Source organism: Lygodium microphyllum, chromosome 8, assembly GCF_053477565.2.
Source record: "Lygodium microphyllum isolate KBCC chromosome 8, Lygodium_microphyllum_v1.1.10, whole genome shotgun sequence".
Taxonomy (NCBI): Eukaryota; Viridiplantae; Streptophyta; class Polypodiopsida; order Schizaeales; family Lygodiaceae; genus Lygodium; species Lygodium microphyllum.
In genome coordinates this window covers 145,928,230-145,954,696 of record NC_141142.1, presented here as the reverse complement: position 1 = coordinate 145,954,696, position 26,467 = coordinate 145,928,230, and the positions used below count along the sequence as shown (strand labels likewise).

Sequence of the window (26,467 nt, the reverse complement as noted above, 5' to 3'; positions counted from 1 at the left end):
AGGACGAGTCTGGGGGCACCCAAGCTCCTCCAATAATCTCCGAAGCCACACAGCCTCACATGTGGTGGAAGACATGGCCCGATACTCCACCTCAGTAGACGAAAGGGCTACCGTGGGCTGCTTTTTGCTACTCCATGAGATAACACCTGCACCCAAGGTAAAATAGTAACCTGTAGTAGACCGCCTGTGGTCCACATCACCGGCCCAATCCGAGTCGCTCCAACCTGCAAGTACAATATCCGAACCATCTGTCCCTGCGGGGTAATGAATCCCTAAATCAGATGTCCCCCTCAAATACCGAAGTATCCTCTGAGCAACCTGCACCGTCTTAGGTTCACTCATGAACCGTGCCAAGAGCCCAATAGCAAAACATAGATCAACCCTAGTGTTGAGAAGCCAAATCAAGGACCCAATCAACTGACGATAGCGGGAAGCATCCGCCAAAGGAGAAGTTGAATGGGAAGTGGCCTTCCAGTTCGGATCCATAGGAGTAGAAAGGGCCCGACAATCCTCCATCTCAAAAGACACCAAGAGCTCCTGTACATATCTCTGTTGAGAGATGAAGATCCCCCTCTGAGACTGATAAATCTCATGGCCCAAAAAGAAATGGAGTAGACCCAAGTCCGTCATCTCGAACGTCCGATGTAAAGCTGACTTCGTCTCTTGGACCTGTTGTGCATCATCACCTGTGACAATCAAATCATCAACATATAAGACAAAAAGCACACAACCCTCGTCGGAAGTGTGAACATAAAGCTGCGGATCGGCCTTGGAACGCCGATATCCCAACTGAGACTGGAGGAACGAATCAATCTTCTCGTTCCATGCACGCGGAGCCTGCTTGAGGCCATACAAGGCATTCTTCAACCTGTAGACTTTCCTATCTGAAGATCCAAAGCCAGGAGGCTGCTCAACATAGATCTCCTCCTTCAAATCACCATTGAGGAAGGCTGACTTCACATCCAACTGGTAAACAGACCATCTCCTATGGCCAGCCAAAGCAAGAACAGCTCTAATGGTCGCCATACGAGCTGTGGGGGCAAAAGTATCATGACAGTCAATCCCTGGGCACTGTGCAAAACCTTTAGCAACAAGGCGAGCCTTGTGCTTATCCAAAGAACCGTCACTAAGGTATTTGGTCTTGAAGACCCACTTGACGCCAATCACCTTTTTGTTCGGGGGGCGGGGCACGAGTGACCAAGTGCCATTCCTCTCAATAGCCTCCAACTCGGCTTCCATAGCTTTCTTCCATGGTGCGGACTGTAAAGCCTCCTTCACGGAGGTGGACTCTCGATCCTGCATAACACGGGTCATCAAACAATAGTTAGAGCAAACAAGCTCCGTAGAATGTGCCTGGTGCCGCCGTGACCGCCGCGGACCATCCTGCGGTCCCCACTCCTTAGGAACCCCCTCGATCCCTGAATCACGGAGTGTGTCACGGGCCCAGCGAGGAGGCCGAACCTCCCCTCGTCTCTCTCCATCAGCAGAGGACTCTGGAATATCCACTGGTGGTAACTCCTCTGAGGTGACCGGTGGTGCAGTAGACTCTGTGTCAGAAACAGAATCATAATCAAAAGGCATGGGCTCCAGTGGTACTCTAGAAGGAGCCCAACTCTCCCCTGGATCTCCAAGAACGGGATGCTCCTCACCCGTTGATATAGCCGGAACCTCCACAAACCGCACATCGCGGCTAGTGTACACATCCCGCTTGACGGGATCATATAATCAGTAGCCTTGGGACTGGGAATTGTAGCCAACAAATACCTGTTTTCGGGAAGCTGCTTCAAATTTATCACGGTGAGCCTTGGGAATGTGAACATAGGCATCAGACCCAAAGACCCGAAAGTAAGAAACATCTGGCTTCGTCCCAAAATAAGCCTCAAACGGGGTCATCCCTTCCACGGCTGAAGTAGGGGATCGATTAAGGATGTGGACAGCAGTAGCCACAGCCTCGGCCCACAGAACCTGAGGGGTCTGTCGGTGCTCCATCATGGTGTGCGCCATCTTGATCACATAGCGGTTCTTCCGTTCAAGAATGCCATTTTCTTGAGGAGTGTTGGTATTGGCAAACTCTTGGTGAATTCCTTTATCTGCACAAAACCGAGCAAAATCATTAGAAACAAATTCACCGTCCTTGTTGGAGCGCAAGGTCTTCAACTTCCGGCCCGATTGGTTCTCCTCAAAGAGAAGCCAATCCTTGAAGTGTGAGAAAGCTTCTGACTTTAATGCCAAAAAGTAGGCCCATGTCATCCTGCTGTAGTCATCCACGATCAGCATGAAGTACGAGCTCCCACGTAAGGACTCATTCCTCATAGGGCCATATAGATCCGTAGATACAAGCTCCATCGGTGAAGTAGACCGCCGCGAAGCTGTGTGGGGAATGACATCCCTATGCTGCTTCCCCCGAATGTAGGAGACACATGGCTGCTGGCTCACCACTATATCCGGCAACCCTCGAACAAGCTGTCCACGTGACGCCCTCCGAAGATAATCATAGTTCAGGTGACCAAACCGAGCATGCCATAGTTTTGACTGTGACTGAGAGGTAAGAAGAAGAGTAGAGAGGGCGGTGGAAGACTTCAATTTATAAATGCCGTTCTCCTCATATCCGGATGAGAGAACCTTCCTCGATCCACGATCAAGGACTCGCACCGTAGTACTGTCAAACTCCACCAAAAGGCCAAGGGAGCAAATCTTATGAATTGAAAGGAGATGGTACCCTAAGCCTGGTACATGCAAAACCTTTGAGGTATGGGTACCACCTCGTCCATTGGGAATAAGCTGCATCTTACCCCGACTTGCAATAGATACTGAAGAGCTGTCTCCAATGAGAATCTGCCCACGCGAGGGTCGCAATTGGGCAACACCATCTGATGAAGGAGTCATGTGCCGTGAGGCACCACTATCAACGATCCACTCTCGAGCTTGGGGAGCCATCATCGTAGCATCAGAAGCATTCGGTGAAGCGTTCTCAATGACAGCTAGATGAAGAAATGCAACTGATGAGGGTGCAGCCACCGCTCTAGAATCCTTGGTGTCCTTCTTGTCTTTGTCAGGGCAATCCTTATTCCAATGGTCAGTCTTTCCACAAATATGGCATGTGGAGTCTTTGTCCTTGTCCTTCTCCTTGTCCTTCTTGGACTTGTTATCTCCCTTCTTCTTCTTTTGGTCCTTCCCCTTCTTCTGAGAAGCTTGACCTGTCAGCACCTCCGACTTGGAAGCATTCTGTCCCTTTAACTATTCCTCTTGGTCCAAGACCATAGGAACCAACTCTTCCCACCGAAGAGTAGACTCGCACCCCGAAGCAATAAGGGCAGAGTAAAATGTACCGAATCGTGGCGGCAATTGGGATAAAAGTGTGATCGCCATGTCTTCGGAGGAAATCGGCTTCCCCGCATTCTGAACCTGCATTTGAAGGTGCCTTAGCTTGTTAATGTGCTCCCGTAGCGAAGAAGACTTATTAACGGACAAGGTCCGTATCTGTACCTCCAAAGAAACCCGCTTCATAAGGGCCATCCGATTGTACATCTGATCAAGCTCCAGCCATATCTCTTGAGCCACCGTCAAGTGCTCGATGTGAGCGATCACGGCTGTAGTACATGATAGAAAGAGAAAGGAACGAATCCTGGCATTCAGTTTGTCCCAATGAGACTGAGCCTTGGCCAACTCCGCACGAGCATCGGAAGAGAGTTTGGACTCATCTCTTACCGAGGGCTGGCCGATCTCCTCCTGTACCAGCTCCGCCAAATCATAGGACTCAAGGATGGCCAACATCATGACGCGCCAAATGCGGTAGTTGTCGCCGTCGAGCTTTTGATCTGCAGGAAGAGCCGGTAAGACAGGCACCTTCCGGTCCATAATCGACTGGAACTCCAAGTCAATCTCTGTAGACATCTTCACCTGTAATGCCTTCACAAACGCAAAAGTAGCCCCCTCTGACTGGGAAAACTCAGCCTGCTAAGGCTCTTCCGCGTCCTGTACCTTCTTCACCCGCCGGAGGCGATGAAAAAGCAAAACCTGCACTTGTAGGCTGAAAACTCAAACTTCCTCCGCGTCAAACAGCAATAAACAGCAGCAAATCCACCACCCGGACTCCTTTCCTGCGCGCCCACACTCGTTTCAGCCTTGTTCCAAGGCGCAGCCCTCCTGTTTGCCCTTAAACGCAAAAAACGCAAATTTGTGTCGCGATGGAAACTCCTCTTCAGGTTGATTCTGTGCTCAATCAGCCCTCTAACACTGCTCTGATACCATGTCAGAGTGCAGCGGTGCGGAAGCGTAGGACTGAGAGAGAGAGAACGCAGAGAGAGAAGAGAGAGAAAGAGACAGTGGAAGATGAAGATCTGCTGTATAAAGTGTGCTGAATACAAAGATATGCAGATATATACACGGGCGCAGTGCGTTGGACTGCGTGTCTCCAGCTCGACGATGCAACCTGCTGTTCACCTCGAAGTCCGCTGCAGTCTGCACTGTCTCCTGTTTGAAATCTGCGAACAGAGACGGAATCTGCGCGTGTCACCAGTCTGAAATTTTCGAGCAGAGAAGTGTGGGAGACTGCTGGGGATGTTGGCTATTTATAGCCAGAATCTGACAAAAAACAGGGCGCCAGAAAATAGCCTGTCGGCTGCATTAAATGCAGCCGACTGACTGCACTGGTCGGACTGCCACGTGGCAGTCCGACTGCCTGTCCGACTGCACACTGCACACCTGCCCAGCCTGGCTATGATCTCTAACAGAATGGTCCTGCACCAATCAAAACACCAGTTGACTGATGCGTAGGAGATGGTTGAACAACAAGGTGGCTTGCAAAACCTGAAAACACAGCTGTCTGGGGCTGTAGGAACTGTTGCCAGCAGCCGGGAATAGTGAGTGGTAGCAGGGGATAAGTGTCTTGGCTGAAATGATGTGGTAGTAGTCGCCAAAGGTTGGACAACCATTGGAGGAGGTGCTGAAGGTGGAAACCTGCAAACAAGGATGGGCTCAATGGTAGGTAGTTTGTCTATTTATAGATGTAGAAGGATCCTCCCAAATTAGAGTTTTGCTTATGGGACACACAAACTCTCTAGGACCTCACACCATTTAATGAAACTTTTGGTAACATGTTTTGGGGTTGTAGCAGATGTAGATAGATGCCAAGGGCTGATTAGTGATGATGATGTGGTAGTAGTGGGTAGAGGCTAGACAGCCATTGGAGGAGCCTGGAGGTGCTTAAGGTGGAAACCTGCAAACAAGGATGGGGTGAATGGTGGGTAGCTTGTTATTTATAGATATAGAAGATCCTCCCAAATCATGATTTTGCTTACGAGACACTAAAACTCTTTGGGAGCCCATTGATTGGCTCTTTAAAACAACCCCAAAATAGCAAATTACCAAAAGTTTCATTTAATGAGGAGCAGCTCTAGAGAGTTTGTGTCCAACATGAAAAATCCTAATTTGGGAGGATGCTTCCACGTCTCTGAATAGAGAGGCTGCCCATCATTCGGCCTCATCCTTGTCTTATAGGTTTGAACCATCAGCCCTCTTCCACTAGTTGTCTAGCTCCTAGTGACTATTGCTACTTGGTCTACAGTCTTCACCTAACCTCCCACTACTGCTGGTGATCAACTTCCATCATCTACATTAGGTTGTTTTTGTGTTTTCAGTACTTTTCTTCATTAGCCTTTGCTTCGAGTGGTTACTACACTCAGGATCGCTCTCCGGTGGACGACACATCCACAGCTCCCTCGGCCACTCCCACGAGAGCCATTGGCTATTGGATAGCTCTATCCTTGAGCATTTTGTACATTCTCTCATTCATTTATAGCATATCATTCACTTTGGAGTTCTCTTTCTTCTTTGTTTGTGCTTGCGTTTTTGCAATTTGCATTTTGCATTTAGCGTTTGTGTTTTGCACATCAAATTTTGTAGTCTGTTTGTTTAAGTCGTGGTCGTAATTTTTGTGCTTCCTTAGTGCAAACCCTAGCTTATCTTCACATATGGACCTTTCTTTCATGGTGGTGGCTTCTTTCTTTTGTCAGCGAGCTGCCATCCCCTACCCCTAGCATACCCATCCCTTGACCCTTGGTTCCTTTTGCTGTGTTTTGGCAGGTTACAATGTTTTTGATAGCTCCTTACTATTGTCTTTCAGTAGGGTTAGAGACTTGGCTTACCCATTCTTGACTGGACATCCTTGGAGTGATAAGTGCAAGGCTTCTTCCCTCCCCTTGGCCTACCTTTGGATGAGTTTTTCATATGGAGAGGGGGTCTTACACCTTGGCTAACATTCTTCATTGAGGGACTTCATTGGGAGTAGCACTCTTCTTGCCACCCTTGGATCCATTCCATGGATTTATTTGACATACTGACATGAACATTGACATTGAGTTGTTGCCTATGATGCATGTATATATTGATGGCCTTTTCTATAATTTAAGCCAATATTGTCCTGAATAATGGACCATGATGCATGTATATGTTGATGCTATATTGAATGTCCATTTGCAATGTATAGGATCATGAATCATGATAAATTACATAATATGAGTCATACTCTATACGTATAAGTCTAATGATGGTTTTCTTCCATCTCAAATGAAACCCGTTTCTAGTGTTCTAGAAAACTTGTACGAAACGTATGAAACCGGTTTCATACCTCCTGTTTCAAAAACCCCTGGCAACTATGCAGCAGTCGTGTTGTGTCCAGTTATCTTCTACTTGTGAGCCTTAGTCTGAGTTGGATGAGGACATTAGGAGCTTTGACAGTGTATTTTTCTGTTAGTTAATTTGTTTCAGATATTTAATTGTGTCATTTCCAGGCAGGCAATTATTACTAGTGGTGGGATTCGTTTTATTAGGCTTGGGCAGCATTTTTGGTGCATTGCATTTGTTGGTTTTAGGCATTTATGCTGGTCCAGTCTGCATTAACTGCAGGTTGGCCAGTTTCACGATTTTCTCCTATTTATGGCTGCCTGCCCCTCCATTGTCATTCATCTCTTTTTCAGAGCCAGCCTGCCTCATCATCATCATCTCCTGCCTTTGTCTGATGCCTGCACTGATGCTCTGAGCTTTGTGCCGGGGCTGACTGAGAAGCCTTATATCATTCAGATCTCTGTCATTTTTGTTCCATTATTTCACTGCATTTCTCGTCTCCTTCTCTTTCACACCTTGCACACTCACAAGTCACAATTTGAGGTTGATGTGTGATGGCAGCTTGGCATAACCTTGATGCGGTTCAGTGTGAGAACTTGGAAGAATATGACAAGAAGTGACTGGAAGCAATGGCATGCCATTGTTGCAACTGATAGAGAAATACTGCTGTAGATTGCCCAAAGAGGTGCATGACTATTGCACCAAGTCCCGCGTAACCAAATCTCATAAGTGATCAAGAACGCAATTAGAGCTAATATGTTAGTTAGGGGACAACTGGTTCTAAGAGGAGGAAGAGCATTATGAAGAACGCAGAAAAGTCAAAGCAGGTGCCTATTCGCTGTCTGGGTGCTCCTGTATGATTTATTTATACAACTGTTTACACTTTCATTTAAGAGCATACAAATCTACTGTTCCTTTTTGTTTGGATTCAAAACTCCTTATTTCGGTATCTCTTCTTTAAGAGTTTCTTCACCTTTTAGTGGCTTTATTGTGTTTTGGTTTTCTTTGGAGGAGAAAGGTTTCAGAACTTCCTGTGAGTGTAAATAAGAAGTCAGAATTCAATGTGACTTTACCACATCATCAACCTTTCAGTTCAATGGGTCATTGTTATGGATACAAGATGTATTGTCATTGCAACTTTTACCAGATTCAATGCTGCAGATAAAACAAAACTCCTCAGGGACATGGTCTGATGCCTGTGATTGTCTGTTTGCATGACAGGCTAGCAGGAATCTGGGTTTTTCTGATAATGTTGCAAGGAAACAGATTTACAATCACAGAGATTCTGGTCTATGCAAACGAATTCATGACTTTGAGCCTTTGATATGCCATTGTCTTAAGGATACAAATGAACACTCGGATGCAGTTACTGAAGAAACTTTATGGGAGGTTGGAACAAGGACCTTATAATCCCTTTAAGAGGGCTGTGTGCCACTATTCAGTCCAGATTGCAGAGTTTTTTTTACCATTGTGCATTTGATTTGAGTGTTTGATAAGTTAACCTGTTGATCAGAGCTTTGGAGACTTATTTGAGATTACATACAGGCTGTGCCTCTTGGCTTTTAAATGTTACATGGCAAATATTTATGGTGATGTATTTTTTTTGCAGAGTTTGAGGCCAACTATTTCCTATCTGTCGCCTGATCATATCAACACAGTTCGAAAAGCATTGAAGGTATGTATGAGAAATGTAACTGTCTTTACATATGGGTATTCAATGTTTCTCCAGATACAATTGTCCCTCAAATTTTGTGCTGTATTGACTGCCTGTGAGAGGTGAAAATTATAGAGGCAAGTGAGTAGGCTCTTGGCAAGAGCATACTTGGATATACACTCTGCTTCATGTTGCCGTGCTGTGGTATCCAAGAAAGGATTATGCTTTTGGTTACTTTGATGCAGTTAGAGCCAAGTGCATGGCGAGGAGGAGAGATTCTTTAATGAGGACATGGGGCTCTGGCACCTTCTTTCACCTAGCCCCTTGTATGGTCTGGTACTGTAGCCTATCAGATTGGTTGTTTATGCAACTGCATGATGTACTGAGTTGCTCTTTATAGGGCCTTCTTTGTACAATGTATTTTTACTACAGGGGGGTTCTCTCTGAGCAGTCATTCTGAAAAGAAAAGAGGCAAGTGCATGGCACTTTTACTACTGTTGTTGACAACAGCATAATTAGATGCAAGAAACATATGCGAGTAAATTGGTGAACAGCCAATATTCTTTAAGGATATTTATCCCCAAGCAAATATTGCTGCTCTTCAATGTGTGATGCTAGTTCAGGTGTGATTCATACCACGTGCAAGTATGGCCCTCAACATGAATGCAGGTGTCTTTCAGGCCTTTGCAAGTGCCTGTCAGCCAGATGCAGGTATCTGGAGGTGACCACCTATATGCTTTGGGTCCAAAGCGGAAGTGGAACAAAACAGTTTCAGCTTTTTTAAATGAAACGTTCATGGGTGAAGTCACAGTGGATGCCTGATGCCATGGACTCTTAAGGTTACAAAGCCTATCTAGCTGTCTATGACTCGGCTTCTTTGAAGTCATGTTTGGCCATGATGACTTGAGCAGTTGGTTAGTAGGTGCAAAAAGCCCTCTTGGATATAGTGCAACATGATAGATTTCCACTGCTGTGGCATCACTAAACATAGAGGATGGGGTTGTGACACGAGTATGCATATGCATGTATGCATGGATACACCTGGTATGAATGTTTACACAAAACACTAGTCCATGCATTCACAATGTTAGGAGGTTGCAACATTCCTCTTGACTTATAATTACTTGAACCTAAGTGAAGCTAGAAAATTTCAGTTGTACTGATGTTAACTCTAAAGCTCTTAACCGTCTTCAAATCATGACAATTGATAGTAGCCCTGGGCAACCCATTGTGTTTGAATATATGTATAACCAGCAATTGTGCTTGTTATTCGGCTTGATGGTTCTTGTTTACTGAATAAAAAGAGCCATTTTACTGAATCTGTCCACAATAGTCTAGATAGCATCATTTCTTCAATGAGATTTTTGTGATACCAGAATAAAATTCATAGTCCCTTTCGTTTTGTGACCCTCATGCCCATCACATATTGCCTACCTCTCTGTTAGTGTTTGGCTCACTGATCTCTACCTGCAATCTCTTCTCTCAAAACTCTCTCAGCTATCTGTTCTCTCTAATCTTTGTCCTCTTTTCTCAGTTTTGCATTTTCCCCTGCAGCCAGCTCTTTTCTTTACTAATGCATATGAGTTGTGACAAAAATAGTTAAAACTGCATTTCTATATGTTTTCTTAATGCTGTCACCATCCTCCCCATCCCATTTCCTTGGTTTGTCATTCCCATCACTGTACTTGTCTCTGTTCCCCATTTCATGTTTCTATGGACTCTTGCCCTAGTTCTGAAGCCATAGGCGATGGCTGCAATTTTACTTCCCATTTTGACAAGGTAGACATTCTTTGACAAAGCTTCAACGTCACTTCTATGGCTTCCCTCTGTGCAATGCTATAAACATGTCACCTAACATCCAGGAGGATTCACAAATTCCCCCCCCCCCCCCCCCCCAAGGGCTTTGTAGCTATACCATGGCGTTGTTACTAGAAACACCTATGTAGGCAATAGTAGCGACTCGGAGCCGTGCTTGGTTTCCACTCTACATGTGATTCCCTATACCTAGTGGTGAACCCTCGTATGTGCGGTGTCATGAGGGTGTAGTCCTAGGATGTGCCTATGTTGTACTGTTTTTTTCATTGAATAATACAAGAGTATACCTTGCTCTCACATATCGTGTTACCTTTTTGTGCAGTGTTAAGTGAGCGAAAGAGTGTAGGGGAATCACACTTGGTATCGGAGCAACTCTTGCTCGGAGTGAAGGAGTGCTCACCAAAGTAGGAGAGAAGATCTAGTATCCCAAGGAAATCGTGTCGAGACGACCCACATTGTGACGTCCCACATTGCGACGCCTCAAATCTCATCTGCCCTTGGCGTGATGACCCTTGGTAGGACGACCCTGACACCAGCCAACATCTAAAGACGTGACACGGCTTCCCCGTGGCATGATCACCATCCAAAGGCGAAACACGGCTTCCTTGTGTCGACAACATCAAAAGTTGAGGCGCGGCTTCCCACGACCACATGGAGGATGACAGAGAGAATACACCCATCCCAATGATGGAAGAGAGGAAGAAGAGTTGAGGGCAAAAGTGGAGAGTAGCTCAAGAGGAGAAGGTAGCTGGACTAGAGAGGTAGTTGGAGGGTGGAGACTTCTTGGAGAGCTCAAGATACAAGAAAAGACAAGGAGAAGATAGTTGAAGCAGGCAGCAAGAAGAAGGACAAGAAGAAAGACAAAAGACACAACCATAGGGAAGAGGAGGGTAATAGTTTAGAAGATGACTATGGCAAGTTTAAAATACCCCAACCCACCAAGTACAAAGGAGAGAGAGACAGGTTGGTTTTGAAGAAATGGATCACCAAAGTAGATAGATGCTTGAAGTATGCCAGGATTACTGAAGACAGGAAGGGAGAAGTGGCAGCTATCTACTTAGAGGAAGATGCTGCTAGCTGGTACCTGCTAGAACAAAAGCAAGGACGCAACATTTTTTCATGGGAAGAACTCTAGGAGGAACTCAAAGACTATTTCATCTTAAAGATAGAAAAATTCAAAGTTAGAGATGAATGGAGAAACCTCAAATAAACACGAGGGAAGATGAAGGAGTATGTTAGCAAATATAGGCAGCTCATACTACAGCTCCCCAACATGGACACTGACACTAAGCTACATGGATTCCTATTTGGCATGCAAGAATGGGCCAGAAGAGATGTGGAGAGACATGAGCCAACTTGTTTAGTTGAGGCCATGAGGATGGCTGAAAGATCAGTTGACCTAGAAGGGAGAAGGACAGCCCAAGGGAGTCAGGCCAGATTCAACGCCAACCTCACCAACAACTCTTGGACCTCGAGACCCAATACTCCTAGAGGCCCATTCCCGGAGGTACAGAGTCAAACATCAGGCATAACCCCAGCTGTGTCACAATCCGCCTTAGTACCAAGAGGAGTAGTTGGCCGATGGGGAACAACTACTATAGACCAACCCCGAGTGCATCATATGGGTCCGTGGGATCAAATACATCATGGTGGAGACCCAAGGCTCAACCACAGGGATTAGATGTTTCAAGTGCGGGGGACCCCACTATCAAAATTGATGCCCCATGGACTACAACTCATCAAGTGGGTCTAGAGTATTAGCCACTAGTGCATATGGAGGAGAGGAGCTGTAACCCCCGTGGATCTAGGAAATTCCTAGTAGAAGTGATGAGAGCCCAGACCATTCAAGGGTGGGGATAGTTAGTGCTTGCCCCAAATGTATGGCAGCCGGTGTAGCAGTAGTCCAACACTTATACCTCAAGGGTAGAGTGGGTTAAGGGGATCAAGCCATCATGGTAGACACAAGAGCTACCCACAACTTCATTAACCCAGACTATGCAGCCAAACATGGGCTCAAATTGTCTAAGGCCCTAGAAGGGTTAACAGTAACTTTTGCACAAGGAGAAGCCAAGGAGGTTAAACTGGTCCCTGCAATGCAAGTAGAAGCAGGGAAATGGAAAGCCAAACTCAACTTCTTAGTCATTCCCATGAATGATTTTGAAGTCATCTTAGGTCTGGAATTCTATGACAAGTATGTCATTGCAATGTTTGGGAAGGGAGTTAATGAGATGATGTTGGATATGCAAGGAGAGGGCATTAGATTACCTTGTGAGAGAATGCAATTGCCAAGTAGGACATCAATCAAAGTACAAATGAAGGAGAATAAGCCTTGAGTCTCATGCCAAACGGCGAAACTAGGTACTAATCAACCACGAGCACCAATCCAAGCACCGCCTTGCTAGGTTACCCATATTAGGCCTCGCATCATGACCTGCAGTGCCAAACAAGTGGAGAAATCAATAAAGCACGGGGGACATGGTGTATTTATGTATAATTCAACCCATTGAGTAGGGGGTCACGAAGAAGCCCAAACTCCAAGTTGGCAATGTAGAAGTGGAAGCAATACTTGAGAAGTTTATGGATGATGCCAGCAGAGCTACCCAAGGGTCTACCACCCAAAAGAGATGTGGATCACAAGATCGAGCTCATTTCAGGGGTAGTTTCACTGGCTAGAGCCCCTTATCGTATGAATCACATTGAACTCATGGAGTTGAAGAAAGAGTTACATGAATTAGAAGAACAAGGTTTCATTTGACCCAGCAAATCCTCGTTCGGTGTCCTAGTGTTGTTTGCCAAGAAGAAGGATGGGGGACTCTGACTATGTGTAGACTATAGGGCCCTTAATAAGATCATTATAAAGAACAAGTATCCCATGCCCTTATTTGAAGACCTCTTAGACAGGCTACATGGAGCCAAATACTTTAGCAGTATAGACCATAGGTCGGGGTACCATCAAATTTGCATAGTAGAAGAAGACATCTCCAAAACAGCCTTTTGTACCTGATATGGAAGCTTTGAATGGCTAGTTCTAGGCTTTGGATTGAGTAATGGGCCGGGCACCTTTTATGGCCTAATGGATGGAGTCTTTCGACGCGAAATAGATGTCTTCATCATTATCTACATAGATGATCTCCTAGTGTATAGTAAAACTCTAGAGGAACACAAAAGACACTTACAGCTAGTTTTTGAGAAGCCGAGGCAACACAAACTGTATACCAAGCCTTGAAAAATGCGAGTTTGCATTGAAGGAATTAGAATTCCTAGGGTTCATTGTAGGCGAGGCCGGCATCGAAGTAGACCCCAAGAAACTAGAAGCAGTAAAGAATTGGTCTGTGTTAAAGACCGTGAGGGAAGTTTGAGAATTCCTCGGCTTTACGGTGTTTAGTAGAAGTTTCATCAAAGATTATAGCCTAGTCATTGCACCACTATCCCACCTCACCAAAAGAGAGAATAACTTTACATGGGAAGCGAGCAACAAGCCGCTTATGAGCTAATGAAGAAATGCATGAGTCAAACCCTTGTCCTCAAAGTACCCAACCTCACAAAGCCCTTCGAGATCTCCACAGATGCATCATATTATGGCATTGGGGGAGTGCTAGTGCAAGATGGCCACCCCATAGCTTATGAAACCAAGAAGTTCACAGATGCTGAAACTAGATGGAGCATACATGAGAAGGAGATGCTAGCAATGATTTTGCAAATTGAAGGCAAGGATGGGGAGTAAGACGAGGAACAAGTGGCCATGCATGTTTCCTTGCTAGAAAAGAAGAGGAAGAGGATCCTCCCCTCTATGAGGAAATGGAAAGAGGAACTATCCATGTAGCTATTAACAATCAAGAGGCTGAATGCCAGTTCATCATCTTGCAAGTGTTAGAAGAAGGGATGAAATAGAGACAAAGGGTTGGAGCGAAAACGGAGAGCTGTATGCTCTCATCTTCTTCCATTATTCTTACTCAATACTACTATACACTTACCCTACATAGTGTAGTAACATAGGTCTAACTACTGACCATAGTTAATGAACTAGAGTTAACCTATTGGACTTATTTATGAAGTCACACATGGCTAGTAACAGTTAACCTACAACTGTCAATGTCGGGATAAGTTGAGCTTGACTCTCAACGCTCCCCCTCAAGCTCAGGAAAGGATTTCTGCCTTAGAAAATGGAAGCATTATGTCCAAGACAAACACACAGTGGTCTTCACAGACAACATATGCCTCAAATATTTCCAGTCCCAACCAAAGTTGTCTGCTAAACAAGCCCAATGGCTTGACTTTCTAGCATAAATTGACTTGGAGATCAAACACAAGTGAGGGTCCACCAAGTGCCGATTTGAAAGCCGTTAGTGTGGTCATCAGTAACTTTCTCGAGTTAGTGAAGGAGGCTTTGGAACATGACATTCTCATCCTTGTTCCACCCCGAGACAGATGGGTAAAGAGAGAGAGAGTTAACCAAGGCATTGAAGATTATCTCAAGAGCTACGCTTGGGTGGACCAAAAAGATTGGGCCTTATACCTTGATGTGCTTGAGTTTCACTGCAACAACTCAATCGACTCCGCCACAGGCTACATATCCTTTGAGTTAGCTACGGGAAAAGAAGTCATCACACCCCTTGCCTTAGCCTTAGGAGCTGCCAAAGCTGAAGATTAGGATGCAGAAGAATTCTTGAAGAAATGGAGAGACTGCAATGCAGTAGCTAAGCAAAGTCTAGAATAGAGCAAAATCACCATGATAGAACAGGCCAACAAGAAGCGAAAGGCAGTACTCTATACCAAGAGAGACATGGTCCTCGTCAGCTCCAAGCATATGTCCCTCCCACAGAATATCAGCCCCAAGTTCAATCACCGCTACTACGGACCTTACCGCATCACTCAAGTGCTGAACGAAGTCACATACAAGCTTGACCTGCCAGAAAGCATTTGTGTCCATAATGCATTTCATGCCAGTCTTCTGTGTAGGTTCTATCCCGACAACCAATGGGGGTGGCACGTTCCATTGCTTCACTCCAATGGCCCCTTCGAGGTAGAAGCATTCCTTCGGCGTCGGAAACAAAAAGGGTACCCCGAGTACCCCACCAAGTGGAAAGGATGTCCTCTCAAAGAAGCCATTTGGATTTCGGAAGTAGAGGCTCACGAACATGGTAATGGCGCCTTTGCCACCTGGCTCAAGGAGAATCCCAACAATTCTTCCAATGCCCCTTGAGTCATCACAGGACTTATCATAGGCCTAGTAATGCCTCCACTCCTCAAATGTAATTGAGTTGAGGGCGGATTCGCATGGTAGCCAAAATAAACCAAAGCAGTCTAGATGGATTGACAATGACCACCTTGACAGGAAAAGCTGTGTTAAGATCCCAAGTCCTAGTGCGACAGACATTGACTAGTTTGATAGTAAAGGCTGTGATAAGACCGCACTAATATGTCCAAGTCCTAGACCGGTAGACACTGGCCAGAAGAAAAAACTGTGTTAAGACCTCGGATGAGTCAAATAACCTCTACCCTTAGATTGTTGAGGACAGCAATCCAATAAGCAGGGGTTGGTGTAAGGGCTTTGTAGCTATACCATGGCGTTGCTACCAGAAACACTTATATAGGGAGTAGTAGTAACTTTGAGCCCTAGTTGGTTTTCACTCTATGTGTGATTCCCTATATCTAGTGGTGAACTCTCATATGTGCGGCATCATGAGGGTGTAGTCCTGGGATGTGCCTATGTTGTATTGTTTCTTTCATTGAATAATACAAGAGTACACCTTGCTCTCACATATCGTGTTACCTTTCTATGCCACAAAAAAAAAAAAACCTATGGAATTAGTGAGTCATTCTCCTCCTCCTAAATAGATCAACATGGTCAATTTTTTTTTTGTAGTGGGACTAGATACTGTCTACAAGGAGTAAGACCTTCCCAACTGCTTTGTTGATAGTGTGGGATTAGACACTGCCTCTCTAGAGGTAAGACCTTCCTTGAATGTTTTGCATGTGTTTTGTGTTAGGTCTAGTCACTTACATGACCTGAAGGGGATACACCAGATACATTCCTCTGAAGTTTATGAACATGCACATAAGGTGCAATCTAGTTCATGGGTGCACCTTTGGGCCTACAAATAGGCCATCTCTGTGTACTTTCATGTTATCTTTCATCCTTGGAGCCACACTTGTGAGTCCTTTGTTTCGTGATAACATGGGACTGTCAACTGTTGGATTGAATGCATATTGAAGCAGGTGACATTTCTTTCGATGCCTGAATACTTTCTGTTAAGATTTATTTTAGATCTAAGTAGTCTAAATTAATTTTCATGACATGTGCCTGTAGGCTGTTATTTGAATTACACTGAACTGTCCTTAGAAGGTTTGATGCAAGACACTATTGTTTTGCAGCTTGCTTTTGAAGCGCATGAAGGCCAAAAGAGGAAAAGTGGTGAACCCTTTATCATACACCCAGTGGAAGTTGCACGCATTTTAGGCGAGCTTGTAAGCCTCTCACTGAATTTCTTGGTATAAATCATTCTCTTTGATTGGGGCATGCAGGTAAGGAATAATTTCCCTTGCTTACACATGCAACTGGCCAGTTGCCATGTGAGAAAGTGCCTGCCTGCAGACCCTTAGTTATATTTGTGAGAGTAAATATTGTCAATCTCAACTTTTGCTGAAAATAAGGCCATGTTTTCGGGGGAAAAACAGATTGTCGGAAATTTCTGGCCAGTAGGCAATGCTGATATTACGCTATGATAGGACCATGTATTCTATTGTTGTACTTGCTCACTGCCAATGTTTGGGACCTTAGTGAAACATGTTCTTCCGGAATGTGTGGGGTGTATGTTCATTGCAGGAGCTGGACTGTGAAACTTTGACAGCTGGTTTACTACATGATACTGTTGAAGATACAGATGTGGTTACATTTGAGAGAATAGAGGAAGAATTTGGTCCAGTTGTGCGTCGAATTGTGGAAGGAGAAACCAAGGCATGTGACTTTCTCGTTTCTCTAATTTTCCTGTGTTGTTAATTGACACTGATGCTGAAGTTTTCAAATTGTACAGGTGTCAAAGCTAGGGAAATTACAGTGCGCTAGTTCAGATGCCGTTTCTCGGGATGTCAAAGCAGATGACCTCAGGCAGATGTTCCTTGCAATGACAGAGGAGGTTTGTGATTTAATGTGGAACATGAGTAGTACTTTGACATTGACACCCACTGTTCCAGTCTATAAGAGAGGGTCGTGCCATGTAGCATCCTCAATTCTGCTGAATCATTTCTTAATCTCACTCTTTCTCAAGGCCCTAGGCATGATAACTCTTTCATGATTGGTTGGCTATAACAAGTGTTGGCCTCACATGTTATTGAATTACTTTTGACTTTGATTTGACCATTGTCTGCATATCATGATTGTTGACTGCTTGAGACCCCAGCATCCATTGAGAAGCATGTGTTTGAAGTGATAATGATGCCACATCCAAGTGTTTCAGACCAAGTACTCTGTCTTATATAGATTTTTTCAGTTGTCATACATTATCATTTTTTCAGAGAGTAAAATTTACATGAAAGTATTCCGAAAGTCAAATTCCCATTTCTATCCAGGGTAAAATACCAAAAAAACATTTACAGCATTTCTAACTAGAAGCATATATCAGAATGCTTTATCCATAGGTAGTGGCATATTTTACAATGCTTTTAAGAGGAGCTTCAAAGTGCTGGGTTGTGTCACAAGCACCTGATGTTACCAATTATTGGCCATTAATCAATCTTGCTAATGGTAATTAGTAATCTGCTTGTAGTATATTTAGATAAAAGGTAACTAAAAAGAATGGGAATTCTGTGCATTTGGCAATAGAAAATGGTACTGGTTGGGTAAAGAACCTTATAGATGATTTCTGTCAAAATATACTTCTGAAGATGCTTTGTTTCTCTGATTGTGATGTTAGGTCCGTGTTATTATTGTGAAGTTGGCAGATCGCCTACATAATATGCGCACTCTCATGCACATGCCTCCTCATAAACAGGTATGCATTCATATTATCAGACATTAGCATGGTTTGATGGAGGGATTGCAAATGTTAGTATTGAAGTGAGACAAGTTATGGTTGAAGAAGTTAGGTACAGTAAGCTACCTGCACAGGTAGCACAGCAGGCCTTGTCTAGTTGGTTCAGTTCAGAGTTGAATTTTTTACTTAGGGTTACCAGTTTCTATCCATTGAAGGTTATTAGTAGAAGTCAACAATTGTATGTATTGTTTCAACCTTCCACTGAATCTCTGATCAAGTTCGTACATTATAGAAGCAATTTCAAAACATGAATAGTGCATAAACCTTGGGACTGATAAGTTTGTCAGTAAAACTTTTTGTCTGCAACCTCGAAAGTAGAGGTACTTTTGATTAGCTAGGTCACTTCCTCTTTTCAAAGTTAGGAAGCATTACACGAGTCTGCAAAATGCTCTCTCATCATCATAAGTTTCAATGGAAGGGAACACATCAATGGTGTAGTATAGATGTTGATGTAAGACAATAGTAAATGGAAGCACACATCACTGTATATTTGGATGTGAAATATTTTGTCACCTTTTGGCAGGAAGATTCTTACTGGAACTTTCTTGGGGTTCACATTGTGCAGGTTTATATAGCATCAGAAACTCTTCAAGTGTTTGCACCACTGGCAAAGCTGCTTGGTATGTATAGAATCAAGGTGTGGATCTCTTCTCAAACCAGAAGCTTTGCTTACCAGTAATGAATTGCAATAGGCTTTTCTGTGATGACAAACCACAATGAGAATGAAGATATGCAGGTTCCTCTCCTGAATTGCATTGATACTATGCACTACCAACATCTTCCACCTGTGTCAATGCTTGGGCACACTTGCAGACACATATAATCCTATAATGAGCAATTTGACGTATTCATGATCTGCACGATGTTCATTTGCAAATCTTTCTTCTTTTCAGAATCTTGACCTCTAAAATTCAATCCAAGTCTTCCTATTTTTTCACCTGCCATGGTTAAATTTTATTCATAAATCTTAAGCTTTCCCAAGCCACACATTATAAAGAGTGATGAGCACAAAGGGCATTGTTTACTCAATTCAGGGTAGAGGTATGTTTTTTTGGGCCTCTTTGATGGCACCCATATGCACGAATCTAGAAGTGACACACATGGACCATGGCACTTGGCAATACAAGTTACACTAATGTTAAAGATGTGCTGCATGTAAAAGTAGAAAACTTAGTTCCTAGACCTACTTCCAAGTGATACCTTCGGCTCTACCTTATTTTGCCCAGTAATTTTGTGATGGGAAATTGTCTCTAGGTGTTTACTCGTAGTTTTCTCTTTTCTTAAAAACATAACTACTTTATACTTTCACTTCCACTAGCTCTTGTTATAAGACTCAGGATTATTGGTGGAGATCTGACCATTCATGGTTTTAATCAATCTTGGGGTCAGGAAGTTTGCAAATGCATAACAGGCTGTAAAAATTGAAAGGGAGATTGTTGTGGGTCATTTTTAAGTGTTTGGTAGGCCATAGAGCTGCAGTTCGTTTTTCCCAGTTTGAAAGTAGGTTTTGTCGCATCTCAAATAAACGCACATGAGCTTATGTGAGTGAAAGCACTGTTGGCAACTCAACATTTTGCTCCTTTGAGAGGCATCCATGATTGTAGGAATGAGATAGCAAATGGCCAATTTTTAGAAACATGAGCAAGCTTGGCGGCCTCATCCTTTGCAAGATGGGAAATATATTCTATCCCATGCAATTGTGCTCTTTTTCAAGTGAGTATGTTGTGCACATTTGCTTATACAAAACTAGCAACAAGTAGATGGAGTATGTATTGATTTCTTTGCATTAGGTATGTAATAAAGCATTTGTTGCTTGGTTGCGGAAGCAATTTGAAAGTTAATGGATGTATGGTAGTGATTTTTATATTCTCATTCTAGGCTTAGGCTTACCTAACCAGGATTGAATGGCATGCTAGCTTTTGGATGCCAAAAGCTATCGGATTTCAGTTTTAGGATGCATAAGGTGTGATTAGTATTTTAAAGGCATAAACCACACAAATATTTTAGGATAATTAGGGACCATGATGATATCAATCTTGAGGTAGATGATGAGATTATCTCTATAAAATCTTTAGGGCATAGAAACAGGGAACGGTCGTTCCGGCCTATAGGAACGGTTTAACGTGTCCCAGATCCTTGGAGGAGGTGAAACGGCCAGGGAATGTTCCCTGCCGTTCCCTGGGCCGTTCCCTACCGTTCCCTGCCGTTCCCTGTTTGGAACGGACATTCCAGGCCTGTTGACCAAAAATATACATTTTTCCACGTTTTTTCTTTTTGCTTATATCACACTCCTACTACATGTTCACCTATCTCCATTGCCTAATGTGCACACAATAATCTCTCTCTCTCTCTCTCTCTCTCTCTCTCTCTCTCTTTTGAATATTCAAAGTGTCAAGACAACCCACAAGCCAATTAGGAGTCCATGCAAAGCTCAAATTTGATGCATTATGAACTCTTGCAAATCACAATCAAATTTCAGCCTATTTTCAATTCCAAGGTAATCATCCATTTATATTGTCTAATTTCAAGGGAAACTAGAATAATTGGGGTAATTCATGAGCAATTTGGAGCTGTGGGGGTAATCGAGTCAATTTTGGGACATTTGGGTCAATTTGGAGCATTGAGGGGTATTGGGGCAATTAGAGGGACATTCTTTGGGGGAACTTGATCATGCAGGGCATATTTGGGGCACTTAAGATATGTGCCGTTCCCCCCGCTCCCGTTCCCCCACCTTGGACGTTCCCCCTGTTCCAGGGGGTCCCGCTCCCGTTCCTGTTCCCCGTTCCAGGTAACTATGCTTTAGGGCAGAATCATATTTTTGTTCATTTATAGGTGAATTATATTAGGTGGTGATTGAGTTGAAAACCAAATTAACCAGACCATCTTGAGTTGATGGTCAAGTGTTACGGCCTTAAATAATTGACAAACTATGAGTGTCCACCTAATGTATCAAGGTATAACCCTAATGTGAAGATGTGCTAGGGTTTTCATTGAGGAAACATAGAATGTACGGACATGATTGAAACACAAGGACTCAAACAGTGACGTGCAAAACTCAAGCCCTAAACATAAAACACAAAACTCAAAACTAAAAATGCAAAAAAACACAAACACAGACAGAGAACGAAGGGAACTTTGAAGTGAATGAATCAGTGCAGTAAATGAATGTAAGAGTGTACAAAATGCTCAAGGGCAGAGTGTTAGAGAGTGATGTCCTTTTTTTTTTGGCAAGTAAAATGTGGCTGATTATATTACTGAAAAAAGTGATTACAACAGAGTGCTCATGCTCAACAGACTAGTTGGAGCTGATGAAAGTCACAAATACATCATGTATACAAGCCTCTCAAGGCGGTCCCCGGGGGGGGGTGTATCGCCATCTGGGGTTGCTTGCTTGCATCACAAAAAATAGGTCCTGGCCACCCCAAGTGCGCATGAAATGACATCGGAGCTCCTGAGGAGCCCTAGACTTGCCCTGCACCTGATCCCATTGGCCGCGGAGGGAGTGGATGATGGAGGTCCAGAGCTTTGCTAAGGTTGCTTGTACTGAAAGTCTCTCTTTGCCGAAAGCCTCTTGACACCGTGTCTTTCAGATATGCTAACCAGTAAGACTCCCTATGATCTCCCATACCTTAGAGCGGTCTGCTGTGGGCTCCAGTACCTGGCGGATGGGTAGAGCCTCCAAACCGACCACTGTGCACGACTCTGTCTCGATAATGAATATCGTGTCTTGCATCACGATCTTATACAGAATGTGACGGCCCTAGCTGACTACCTGCTAGCAGAAAGCTCCCCATGAGATATATCCAAGGTTGGGTGCTATACGGCGAAGGATGCGGCATGCTCCTCTCCACACGAGCTGCGTTGGCTCACACGACCAAAGGCAGTGCTTTGTGGTTTCCAGAGGCTGCTGTGTGTAGCGCTTACAACCTCCCTCCTGCATCTGGGCAAGCCAGCTTCCCATCGCCAAGTCTCCATGTGCCACCAGCCATAAAAAATACGATATTCTCCTTGGCCTCTAGCTATTCCATAGGCGGTGCTAGAAGGTTCGTTGGAAAGGCTCCATCATGCTGTGCTCCTCCCAGTGCCTGCTACGTGACAACGCCCAATCCATATCCTCCTGCATCAGTACGTGCCTACCAATCTCGGCGGCGATTACTCCAGGAACCTCGTTGGCTTCTTGGCAACTGCAGTGGCTAGCCATAGCCACTCTCCCGGATCCCACTCCAGCTCATCAAGTGGCCTGCCTTTCGAGATCCAGAGGTGCTACTCCTTGAGCTCCTGCCAAAAGATGAAAGGGTTCAACCGCCATGACTTCCCCTGAAGGCCAATCACGCGGATCCTCCTACATGAAAGGATAGCTATCCCCTCATCGTGCTTCCCTCTGTCAAGAGCTAGATACCCCCCCCCCCCACCTGTATGGTGAAGAAGGTCCGAGGTGGAGCACTGCCTACTCTACTTGCCACCTGTAGGGGGATGCCTGTTGGTGAAAACCTAGCGGCTCATTCCTCCCCGGGCTCTATCGGCTCTCGTATTGGGGAAGGAAGCCACTCTTGAGGTATTGCTGCGTCTATCTTCCTTCTTCTCAACTCTACTTCTCTTTGGCAGTTTGATACTCACTGCAACACCTCCTTGTCCACCATCCTATACACCTCCCGCCATGTCCTGATGGTACGAGCCGGGCCAGCCTCCCAACCAGTCTACTAGATGTGGGGGCGCTTGCCAATCTGTGCCCCTTCTCGATCTCTGACCTGGGGGTTCTAGATTACCGGCTGATGGTCTATCTCCTCCTGCCAGCCTGGGGAACTCTGGATTAGGACCTTACGGAGGCCCTGCCACACGCAGAGCAAGCTGCGAGAAGGAAAGGGGATTTGAGGGGGGGGGGGTAATTTGGGATGACGTGAAGATCCATCTTAGGGACGGCCTCCATTCACCACTAAGCCTCGGTCTACAATTCTGAAGACCCTCTTGTAATAGGATCTTCCAGTTTTGCCCTCCTAGTGTGAGGCCGCGGACAACTAGCTTGCCCAAGAGGGCCATACTCTGATACTCTGGGTCTATGATTCCAAGCCCTCCCTCTGACCGATGCCGTATGATGGTTGCTCACGCCACCTTGGCCTTGGAATCCCTGGAGCCGTTTGACTTGAACCAAAGGAAGTTTCGCACTAGGTGGCGAAGCTGCACTATGCAGGATGAGGAGATGTCTGAAGCACCAACACGAGGCGATATACCAGGCCGTTGCAAGTAGGACTTGGTTAACCACGAGGGCTCGGCCGGCTAGTGAGAGACGAGCCGTGCTCTAGTAGGTGAGCTTCATTTGAATAGAATCGAGGACTGGAAGAAATTGTTGGCAGGAGTGATCTCGAGTCCCACCTAGAACCCTAGGTATTGGATGGTTTGCCCTCTGCTTATCTAAATCCTAGGTGGATGCTCCACTCCGTGCTAGAGTCTAGGTCTGTGAGGAAACCAACTGACTTTTGCCAATTGATTTTTGCTCCCGCTGCAGAATAGAACACCTCAAGAGCCAACCTTACTCTCTCTAGCATCAACTCATCGTCCTCTACGTAGAGTACTGTTTTATCTGCATACTGTGAGTCTAACAACTTAGTCTCCTCTCTCACTGGAAGTTGGAGACTGTGTTATCTGCTCACACATGACTTGAGGAAGTGAGACATCGCCTCTGCAAAGAGTAGGAATAGGTATGGGGCCAGGGGGCAGCTCTGTCGGACCGATCTCTCCATCGAAACTCCTCCCTCGCCTACCACCTATGAGAACCCTGCTGGTGGCCGATCTGTAAAGTGCGAAGACCTCGTGAATACAAGCCTGGGGGAAACCCAACCTCACCATGGTGCCCTCTTGGAAATCCCAATCCATCTTGTCATAAGCTTTCTCAAAATCCAAGAGTATTATGATCAATCTTTGCCCACTGTGCTGAACTCACTCTGTCGCCTCAAAGAAGGTGAATACATTGTCTAGGATGTTGCTATCTTGGACAAAGTGTGTCTGTGTGTCATGGATGATGTTTGGAAGCATGAGGCGTAGTCGCCTACCAATCATCTTTGCCAGTGCCTTATAGGCCACTGACAATAAGATGATCGATCTCCACTGGGGAAGCTCCACAACCGGTCTCCCCCTTTGGGGGGAAGATTGATAAGGTGTGCCAAAAGACTTCCTGGCATTTGTCCTGAAGTGAAAATCTCCTGGAAGGCCATTAGTAGGGGGTCTTTCATCACTTCCCAGTAGGTAGTGAAGAAGGCCTTAGAGAGGCCATCCTCTCCCAGGCATTTCTGCTTGTCCTTTGTGTATGGAAAGCCTCCTCTAGTTCCTTCTCTGTGAAGGGGGCTAGGAGGGAGCGTCCCATCTCCTTTGTGACGAGGGACGGGATGTGATCCCAGACTTGCTGTCTACATCGCTGTCCTCTAGCTGAGGTTGTCTCCTGCTGGAAAAGGCGTCTGTAGTAGTCGGTGGCAATCTCCATCACCTCGTCTGGGCTAGAACGAGTCCTCCCATACTAATCTCGAAGGCTGTGTATCTGCTCTCCTAAGCATAGTAGCTAAGAAACCCGTTTCTTTGAATTTGAAACTTACGAAACGTTTCTTAAAGTACGAAACGTTTCTGAGAGTAAAAAACGTAGACGTTTTTATTATTTTTTATTTTTTTGGTCAGTTGGAACCCAAAACATGGTTTTTTTGATAAAAACTATTGGGCAATGTTAAACATGATGATGATGATCTGTAACGACTTGTGAGGGCTCAAGATTTTGAATGAGAGACTGATTTTTTTGTGACTTTGTTTAGTTATTGGACTTTGTCAATCTAGTGTCTATTTTTGTCTCGAGATTCGAATACTATATGACTTTAGTCTCATTTATGAGTTATTTATGATATATTATGATTCATTCTCGATTTTGACATTTTGTCAGTTCGTTTTGAAATGAGAATCATGTTGTTGCAACTTGACTTAGTCCATATTATAGATAGACTATTTACATGTTAATTTCAATTTTCTTTATATGATATGTATGAATCATAATGTTTGAGTTCTAAACCATAGTATAGCTTGTCCAAAGTAACTTTGACATAAGTGACAAGTCAATAATGGATCATGGATATGTAACGTATAATGTATTATTCTCAATTGACTCTATTATCACTCAAGCTCAATGAACCATTCTTTGTTTAAGAGAGAGTTCCATAGAGGTTTAGAACCTCTTTTTCTAGTCAAAAGTATTAAAAATCCCTATTAAAAAAAACCCGAGTTTCTTATTTTACCCCCTCCTGAAAGAAACTTACGAAACACGTTTCTGATGTTTAGTTTCTAAACGTTTTTGACGTTTTTGGCTACTATGCTCCTAAGGTGTGAGGTTGGTGGACTTGGAAAAACTCCTTGCACATCGTCTCCCCCTTTCGCATCCAGAAAGTTGCTGAGGTGCGAAAAGAGAACTCCGAGCGCTTGTCCTCTAGGCCAGCAATGGCTACTCGCGCGCGCACGTCTTGTGCGTGGAGGGTGGGATTCCTTGGTGTCTCCTGTGATAATCTTCGCGTGGCTGCAAGGTCCCGCTGGAGTGCTCTCTCCTCCTAGCTCTGCTGCCTGGCCTGTATGGTTGTCTCTTGGCAGGTATTGGTCGACTCGGCTAGGACCTTTGCAATCTCCTCTGCGATCCAGTCCCTCCTGCCCCACTCCTTGGTCCAAATCTACTCTATCTGTCTCGTCACCTCCTCCCTCCTATAGATCAAGTCAGGGATCCGACATGATCGTGTGTCTAGGGCAGATGCTCGGGGATTAGGTGTCAGGAGAACCGGGCAATGATTGGACAACGTGGTGCCGCCAACTGCCCAATCTGGCCTCCACGAGAGCCTGCCTACTCTCCCACATAAAACCTGTCCAACCGCTCGAGCAGGATTCCACCTAGCCGCCTGTATCCCCAAGAGAAGTCCATTGGCCTCTTCCTCCTATGGAAGGCAGGGTCTCTCCAGGCATCTCATGCTCCTACTGCTAGTAGAAAGACCTCCTATGCCTCCTCCTCCTCCCTAGCCATGCCCTGATAGTTTTTGCCTCTACCTTGCTAGTTCTCTAAAGCCTTCGGGTTGTTGAAGTCTCCTCCAACGATCCAACAATCCACCTCTGGGAGTCCATCGGCAATCTCCACCCAAAAACTACTGCGTACCCTAACCTCCGTAGGGGTATAGACATTGAGGACTCCAAGACACAAGTCCCCAATATCCAATCTGATCCATAGAACCCTCCCTGCCACTATCGTCCCGTAGTCTCGTACACATGCGGTGAGACTCAAGCCAATAGAGGTGCATACGCCTCCACTCCTGCCGTGGGCACCTATGGCGTG

The 26,467-nt window shown here is 44.9% G+C and overlaps 1 protein-coding gene across 2 annotated transcripts in view; it reads left to right on the top strand.

The window, feature by feature from the left end:
* Positions 1-26,467, top strand: part of RSH1 (RELA/SPOT homolog 1) — a 44,304-nt gene that overhangs the window by 7,584 nt on the left and 10,253 nt on the right. For both annotated transcript variants that reach the window (XM_087683673.1, XM_087683674.1), the window contains exons 3-9: positions 7,846-8,013; positions 8,234-8,299; positions 16,469-16,561; positions 16,920-17,051; positions 17,128-17,229; positions 18,007-18,084; positions 18,692-18,763. In XM_087683673.1, the coding sequence (XP_087539799.1) occupies positions 7,846-8,013; positions 8,234-8,299; positions 16,469-16,561; positions 16,920-17,051; positions 17,128-17,229; positions 18,007-18,084; positions 18,692-18,763 (711 nt within the window). The remainder of the gene's footprint in view (positions 1-7,845; positions 8,014-8,233; positions 8,300-16,468; positions 16,562-16,919; positions 17,052-17,127; positions 17,230-18,006; positions 18,085-18,691; positions 18,764-26,467) is intronic.